The sequence below is a fragment of the Castanea sativa genome, chromosome 10, assembly GCF_040712315.1.
Source record: "Castanea sativa cultivar Marrone di Chiusa Pesio chromosome 10, ASM4071231v1".
In the NCBI taxonomy this organism is placed as follows: Eukaryota; Viridiplantae; Streptophyta; class Magnoliopsida; order Fagales; family Fagaceae; genus Castanea; species Castanea sativa.
The window spans coordinates 9,418,424-9,427,020 of record NC_134022.1 but is presented as its reverse complement, the minus strand read 5'-3'; the positions used below and the strand labels follow the sequence as shown (position 1 = coordinate 9,427,020).

Below are 8,597 nucleotides of genomic sequence, written 5' to 3'. Positions count from 1 at the left end.
GTAGAATTAGACTACAACCAAGTTTGTTGCTAAACTTTGTCCAAAAATTAATTATTTTTTTTAATTGCTTTTTATTGTTCCATAAAAGTGATATAAAATTTTTCCTATAGTAGTTTGTAAACAATTGCCCTAAATTCACCCAGTAATATTACAACTCAATTATACATTATATCCTTTAAATTTGGTTTGTTTCTATTTTCATCCTTAAGGTTTCAATATTTTCAATTTCATGTCTTAATTAACTTTTATATTTTTTTTAGAGAGTTTCTACCTATAGTTCTTTATCATCAGACTAATGATAGCTTTTTATCATCAGACTAAGACCCTAATCGGGTGTTGGTGTAAGCAGAGATTGAACTCTAGATCTCTTATTCAACCATCAAAGACTTTACTAGTTGAGTTAATTGGAACTCACACTTTCATTTTTTATTCAATCATTCATCATTCTATCTACTTTTGCCAATTAGCTGTCATTGTGTCCTAAAAAAAACAGCTTAGCATTACATTTTTATATCTTTCAATTCTAGAGAAGCCAAGAAATTAAATTCAATGAATTCTCTTGATATACCAAAAAAATATTTTTTCATAAAAAAGAATGAGGAAAAATACAATGGCTACCTCATTATTGTTTCTTTTGAAAAACACAATGGCTATCTCTTTATTGTTTCATATTTATTTGAAAGCACACCAAACATAGAATGGAGGTTGAGAGATCAAATTGAAAAAATTAATACATTAACAAAAATGAAAGACCAAATTTAGATGATGTAAATTATAAATGTTTTTTTTATAAAATAAAAAATAAAAATTTAAGCCAGATATTGTAATTTATAGTTGAGCCAAAACTGTATGATTTTTTCTTAATTTATATTTTGAACATTATAAACTGTCTAAAAACAATATAACATTTGTTATCTTATGATTATAAACATCAATGCATTTTTTTCCAAAAAGACATTTCAAGAATATCTTTTTTTATCGTCCTCTCCTAAATTTGGCCGTTGTTGATGTAGAGCACTGATAAGTTCATCAAACTTATCTACTTTGAAATACAAATTGAGAGTTCTTTATGTCATTAATTTGCAAACATGCTCAACGTTCTTGAAACTTCAAAAATTGGAATGAAATTATATGCCAGGCTATCCGTACTTAAGATTATGGTTTCATCTTTTCCTTCTTTTTTTTTCTTTTTTTTTGTTAGGATCCTTATTCAATTCTAAACAATAGACGACGACTCACCAACATTTTGATTTGGTGGCATAAGCCTCTGGTTCTGGCAGCCGCTTTCTAAGCCTTTTCTCTCAGGAATTTGGACTAAAAAATTTTCAAAACCAACTTTCCTCCCTCCTCTATCATAAAATAATAGTATAATGCTATTTTGGTAAGCTTGGCTTGATAGAAGTTTGAAAATTGATTTGTTTATATTTAATAAATGAAGTAATGAACAAAACAAGTCTCAATCTTAGGCTCTATTATTTTATTATTTTTCAAAGAATCATCCTAGGCTTTATTAAATTATTCAAGCTTGAACATTATGAACTTAAGTTTGATAGGCAGACTCATATGAAAAGACAGGTAAAAGTAAAATAATATGTAATATACTTAACAATTAATATTCCCGCGATCAATTTAGTCGTATTTTTAAATTTTAGTCAATTTGCAGTAAAGTTGCTATATATTCAGCCTGATATTCATATATACATATTAGTCACTAATGACCATCCTTTATTAAAATCAACAAGTAACTATTTAATTAACTGAGCTCAAGAGACCACCGTCTACTCTTGGTACAGTGGTCATTCTACAAGTATAACTGCTTGTGGGGTGTGGATGGCAAAGGTTGAGAGTTCAAGTTTTCAAGAGGGACTCACACACATATACATCTAGATTAGGCTAAAGTAAAATTTTTATCTTGTAAACAAAAAAAACAAAAACAAACCTAAGCTCAAGAGAAATTCACCTCAAAAAAAAATCCCCATAATGGTAGAATATTAGAAAGTCAAATTAAAATTTGGCTACAAATTTGATTGTAGTCTGAAGTTATAATTCCCACTAAAAAAAAACTAATAAGACTACATAGTTTGAAAACCTAACTGTTGGATTGTATAATCCTTATGTTATTAACACAGATGTCGAATTTCATATCAATTAAATATTATTTACTATTTCTTTCTCAAAAAAAAATGTTATTTACTATTTAATTTATAAACTTATTTTTTATGGGTAATTGTAGACTACAAAAATTTGAAATTGAAACACTTTATTGATAATGTAGCTATCTATAACAACTCCACCACAACTATGGTTTTGTTCTCCCCCCCCCCCCCCCTCTCTTCTCAAAGCACAAAGTAGTGGGGGAAAAGGTCTCTCCTCTTTTGGGTCTCTACAATCCACGCCCTTACAAGCACACACGTCCTCGCGTGTGGGGCGGGGGCCCACACTTCCGGTTACAGCATGACTCTAATATCATAAGCACACAGCCGTAGCAAAAAATACCTTCACACATTAAAGGGAGGTCACTCCTTATAAGCACTTCTCCAAGCAATTTGACATTCTATGGATTGTAAGTCCCCTTTTTGGGTCTCTACATTATCGATCTTTAATCTTTTGAAAATTTTGCAAACATAGAGAATATGAGAAGAAAATGTAATTCAATGGTGAATTGATCAAAATTCACATCCAATAAAAGATACTACCTCTGTCTCACTTTGTTTGTCATATGTGAAAAGTCAAACTTTTTAAGCGAATATCATTTATTATCTTGTCTGCCTTATAAAAATGTATAAGGCTACGTTTGTTTGACTGAAAAGGATTTCAGGAAATCATTTTACACCAGCCTATGTGTTTGGTAAGCACAGAAAATTGGGTCAAACGGAAATCAATTTCTGCGTTGATTGTAAAATAACCCCAGCAAGCCGGAAATGAATTTCAGGTTTTATTTTACCTTCAAATGATTTCCACCCCAGGAAAATAGAAGAGAGAGAGAGAGAAACAGCAAGAAGATCGAGCACCAAAAGCAACCCCAGATCGCACTGGTCTTGTCGCACCCTAGCACCGGTGAGATCGCGCCGCCTGAAGCACCTCCTGTAGCACCACCAAGATCGCACCCATAGTCGCCGCTGGAAGCTCATCGGTGCCGCCATCCAGATCGTCACCACCCAAGACCGAGCTCGTTCTCAACACACCAATCTTGTTCTCCCTCTTACTCAACATTGCCAATCTGGCCGCCACCGACCACTAGCCCACTCCACTCCACCCCCAAACCCACCCGATTTGGCCGCTGCCGTCCTCCATCCACTCTCATCTCTCTCTTTCCTGATCTATCTCTCTATCCCTCACTCTATCACTCCTTCTCCCTTCGATCTCACTCTTTCTTCCTCTCCCTCAATGTTTTTATTTTGATTTTTGGTTGTGTTAAGTGTATATTTTGAAATTTTCTGTAATAAAATTTGTTTTGGATACTGAGAAAATGTGAGAACCTAGTAAAAAATTGGCATTTTCAAAATGTTACCAAACACTTTGAAATTATGTTTTAATATAATTTTTAAAATGCAACCAAACTCTAGAAATTATTTTCCTTTCCCAAAAATATTTTCACCTAAAATTATTTTACACCCGAAAAATATTTTACACTAAAACAAAAGCAGCCTATGTTTCCAAAACTACCCTTAAATAAATTTATCAAAAAATAGTTTTGAAAATAAAATAGGGTATAATAGGAATATTAGCAAATTAATGATTTTTATTTTTAGAAACTGAACAATATTTTGGGACATCCCAAAATGGAATAGAGGACAAACAAACTGGGACGGAAGAAGTATTAAATAGAATTGTAGCCAAACTTTGTTCATACTAGAATCAATCCCTCTTACAGCACATAAACTTGATGATCTAAACAATTCAATTGAAATTTGTTTCAATTGCTAACAAATTAATCTTTATAGTTTATACCTTATAATTAAGGTGGAGATACTATATTCATCCCCACATTTTCACCCCATTCCCACTTTGGTCCCTACTTTTTAATTTTACCGCATTTAGTCCCTAAAATAAAAAAAGCGATCAATTTTGGTCCCTACCGTCATTTCACTAACAAAAATAGTCTACGTGATAAACGAAGTGCACTGCTGGCACACTAAATGCTGACATCAGTATTAAAATAATAATAAAATTTTTTATTTAGCATTTTAAAAATGTCACGTCATCTTTCAAATATAAAAAATTAGTTTACCAATTTTAACTAAATGAAAACAAAAGCAAAAATAAAATTAAAAATCATATAAATTGAGATCTAGTTTTATCTTGAGGAAGAATGGACAAGAACACAAACCCAAAAAAATTAAAATCCAAAAACATCTAGGTGGACTTTAGAATCATTTGATCTTAATCAATTATTTGTTAATCTGTTTGAAGAACACAAAAGTAAGAAAAGAAGAAAAAAAAAATGGTACCTAAATTCTAAAACACATAGATCCAAACACATGAGAGACAACTTGCAATATCAAACTCAAACACACACATGATTAGCCAAAACCTAGAAATACCATAGATTGGTTACAAAAATTATTTTTAAAAAATCTAATGTGAGATGAGAGAAAAAACCCAAATTGAGTATGAAACTAAAAACCAGATCGGTATTTTGAACAACAAACTTTGCAACCAAAACAACATTGTTCTTCATACTCTCGATCCCTCTAGCTAAACTTTGAGCACTCAAAATTTTCAAAATTCAAAGAATACAAACCCAAAAAATTAACACAATTAAAACAAACCTAGAAAATTAACACTATTTGGCCACAACAACAAGATCGCAAAAACCACCACTCCCAATAATCAAAACCCACATCACCAAACCCACACTTCCTCAATTGCCAAAATAACTTTGAAACCTGAAACCCGACCACCATAGTCCTTAAATCGTTCCCCATTTGGTTGATTTTGAACCCACATGCCATCGCCAGCCGTGTCGTGACAGCAATTGATCTCAACATCTCCCTTTAACCCTAATCAAACCGATCTTAGCCTCTCTCTTTCTAACCCATATCAAACCTATCAAACCAAGATCCCAAGACCTTAGAGAGATAAAGTTTGAGCTGAGAGAAAAAAAGTTTGAGTTGAAAGTTAGGTTGTGTGATTTGACAATGGAAAAGAAATTTATCAGCTCTGATGTTTTGGTGGCATGTAAGGATTTTATTTTGGATTTATTTGTATTTAATTTTGCATTGACGTGAATCTAGAGTTATATATATATATATATATATATAAAAAGATAAGTGACAGATGTTTTTGAGTTTTGAATTTTTTGGATTTGTGTTCTTGTTTGTTCTTCCTCAAGATAAAGCCAGATCTCAATTTATATGATTTTTGGTTTTATTTTAGCTATTTTTTTCATTTAGTTAAAATTGATAAATTAATATTTTATTTTAAAAGATGACATGGCATTTTTAAAATGCTAAGTAACAAATTTTATTGTTATTTTAATGTTGACGTCAGCATTTAATGTGCTAGCGATGTACTCCATTTGCTATGTAAACTATTTCTGTTAGTAAGATGATAGTAGAAACCAAAACGAGATCGCTTTTTGATTTTAGAGATTAAATTCGGTAAAATTAAAAAGTAAAGACCAAAGTAGGAATTTGGTGAAAATAAAAGGACGAAAATGGTGTTTCTGCCTGTAATCAAACTTCATTTAAACTTAAGCCTGAGTGTAATTGACTCAACTTAAACTAAAAACCAAATGTAAACACTAAAAAAAAAACACTAAGGCAAGCAGAAATTGTGGAGACAAGTAGACAACATTTTTTCCATATAATAAATACAATAAAATTTTGATTTATTATGCTTGTTTAATAATAATAATTCCATATCATTAAATAAAACTTAAAATATCAATTGATTTTTGGTGCAGGTGAAAATGACATCCAATGCGTGGAAGCCACATATTATATCAAAGAATTTTTTGTTTCATGTTATAACTATTTTAAGCTAGAATTTTTTTTTAACAAAAAAAAAAAAACTATTTTAAGCTCTCTTTCTCTCAGTTCTCACCAACTTGGCAATTAGCTGTGTCCATAGTAGCTAAAGTAGTACAATAAAATTCATAAATAATATTAAAAAATATAATAAAACTCATAAATAGTAACAAAAATAAATTAAATAGAAAAAAAAAACTTTTTAAATCAATAGCAAATGTGCACTTTATCAAATAATTTTTTTTATTCATGATATAACTATTTTAAGATCTCATTCTCAGTTCTCGATCACCAACTCGGCGATTAGATGTGTCCGTGGGGTGCGAATCGGGGGAAAAAAGAACACAAGCGCACACGCACGCAAGCACAGTCGCATAGTCGGCACACAAAACGACAACTAACATTTTGCTGCTTGCAATTGTAAGACTCATGACGTCATTGAATGTCCAAATCATTCAAATAAAAAACTCCACGAATTAAAAATAAACCACGTGATTAATGCTTTTTCCACCACTTTGTTATCTGAATCTGAATGAATGAACCTTCAAAGAAACTCACCACCACCAACACTAAGTTATTCAATTATTTAAATATATTACCCCTTTTTTTTTTTTTTTTTTAAGTCTCACACTTTCATATAAAAACAAAACCATATTTGGAAATTAAAAATCACTTCTTCTTTTTTTTCTTCATTTATCCACCTAAGTTCATGAACCTCTTTTGCTATAAATACCCTTCTCTTATTAATTCAATAAAAATACTCATTTCTTCAACACAAACCTGAAATCTCCCAAACTCTCTCTATCTCTCTCTTAGTTTCTTAACTTTCTTTGAACACTCCGAAACCTTGAACTTTAGCTTTAGCAATTTCCGATTCAGAGTTCAAAAATATCGGATCCAAAAATGTTTGGACAGAGCTCTACAGAGTCCGATTTAGCTCTTCTAGAGTCGATTCGCCGGCATCTACTAGGCGAGACTGAAATGGGTTCATCAGGAAACGGTCCGATTTTCGGTCGGAGCTCCAGTTTCGGTAGCTTGTATCCTTGTCTCACCGAAAACTGGGGCGAGTTGCCACTCAAAGAAGACGATTCGGAGGACATGGTGCTCTACGGTGTTCTCCGTGACGCCGTCAATGTTGGGTGGGTTCCATTCCCTTCTCTCGCTCCGGTACCCACTGAGTCCTTCAATTTCGGGTCCCAAGTAATAAAATCCGAACCCGATATGTTCGTTTCGGTGAAATCTGAGCCCGAAATCTTAACATCAGTGAACAGAGTGCCGGAAACAAAGGCGGTTCCGGCGGTTTCACCGCCGATTAAGGCGGAGCCTGCGGTGGTTCGGTCGAAGGGGAAGCATTATAGGGGTGTGAGGCAAAGACCTTGGGGGAAGTTCGCGGCTGAGATTCGTGACCCGGCTAAGAACGGCGCCCGGGTTTGGCTCGGAACTTTCGAAACAGCTGAAGACGCCGCCCTGGCTTACGACCGAGCCGCTTACAGGATGCGCGGCTCACGCGCCTTGCTCAATTTCCCACTCCGGGTCAATTCGGGCGAGCCCGACCCGGTGAGGGTTACATCAAAGCGGTCATCGCCCGAACCCACTTCCTCGATTTCATCAGCCGATAGCGCGTCGCCAAAGCGGCGGAGGAAGGCTGACGGCACGGTGGCTCAGAAAGTGGATCAGGCTCAGGCTCAGGCTCAAGCTCAAGCTCAAGCTGGATTGAGAATGGGAAGTGGAGTTGAGAACTTGCAAGTGGCACAACAAGTGGCACCATGTACACGTGGCGAACAAGTATTGGTTAGCTCATTTTGACAGTGGAAGGAAGTACTCTACTTCCCTAGAATTATTGAGGGACCTTGTAATTATTATATGAGCCTCCGAGATATTAAAAAATTCCTAGTATGTCTTTGCAATTGCAGATTGCAATTTCAGTTTTGGGGTGGTCCCATAATTTTGATATATGTTAGGGGAAAAAAATGAAAATATTCGAAAGGACATATAATAATAAGTAAGATTGAGAGATAAGGTGTTGTTTGAGTTTTGTGATTACAAGATTTGTTTTTTTTTTTTTTTTTTTTTTTGCTGAATACAAGATTTGTTGTTAGTGTTTGGTGAACTTTATCAGAAATGGAAAAAATTTGTATTCTTTGCAAGCAACATGTTGATAAGGTAGATATGTATTATTGGCTCTTTTGGGTGTCAGCAATTGCCTGCATTTTTTTTGGGTAAAATTTGATATCATCTGTGATGTACTTTTTCCTCTTTTACTATTACTTGCCTTCATCTGTGATAAGGCTATAATGTTCATTTTGTCCCTCATTTTTTGGTTGATGTTTTATTTTCATGCTTAAAATTTAAGAATGTTCTATTTCAACTCTGGTTAAGTTTTACAGCGAAAATATATGAAAAGAATATTTCTGCCAAAAAAAACAGAGAAGACTTGAGTATTGACCATAGAATTGATTATTGAACAGTGATGGGTAATCATTCACCTACATTATATAATTGTAGTCAATAGACACATGCACTATATCAATAGTCATGATATGTTTGTTTCATACTAAACACGATTTATGTATGGGATGGGACCTATATGTTACCTGTGACATGATTTACATATTCAAATCATAT

General features: G+C 33.5%; 1 protein-coding gene across 1 annotated transcript; it reads left to right on the top strand.

The window, feature by feature from the left end:
- Nucleotides 1-6,730: 6,730 nt before the first annotated feature.
- On the top strand, nt 6,731-8,119 carry LOC142614293 (ethylene-responsive transcription factor 2). The gene has a single exon (XM_075786882.1). The coding sequence runs from the start codon at nt 6,876-6,878 to the stop codon at nt 7,776-7,778; it is 903 nt and encodes a 300-aa protein (XP_075642997.1). The 5' UTR covers nt 6,731-6,875; the 3' UTR covers nt 7,779-8,119.
- Nucleotides 8,120-8,597: the final 478 nt, after the last annotated feature.

What these genes read in the sequence shown, in the direction of transcription:
- LOC142614293 (XM_075786882.1), top strand. Translation starts at nt 6,876, where the DNA reads ATGTTTGGACAGAGCTCTACAGAGTCCGATTTAGCTCTTCTAGAGTCG.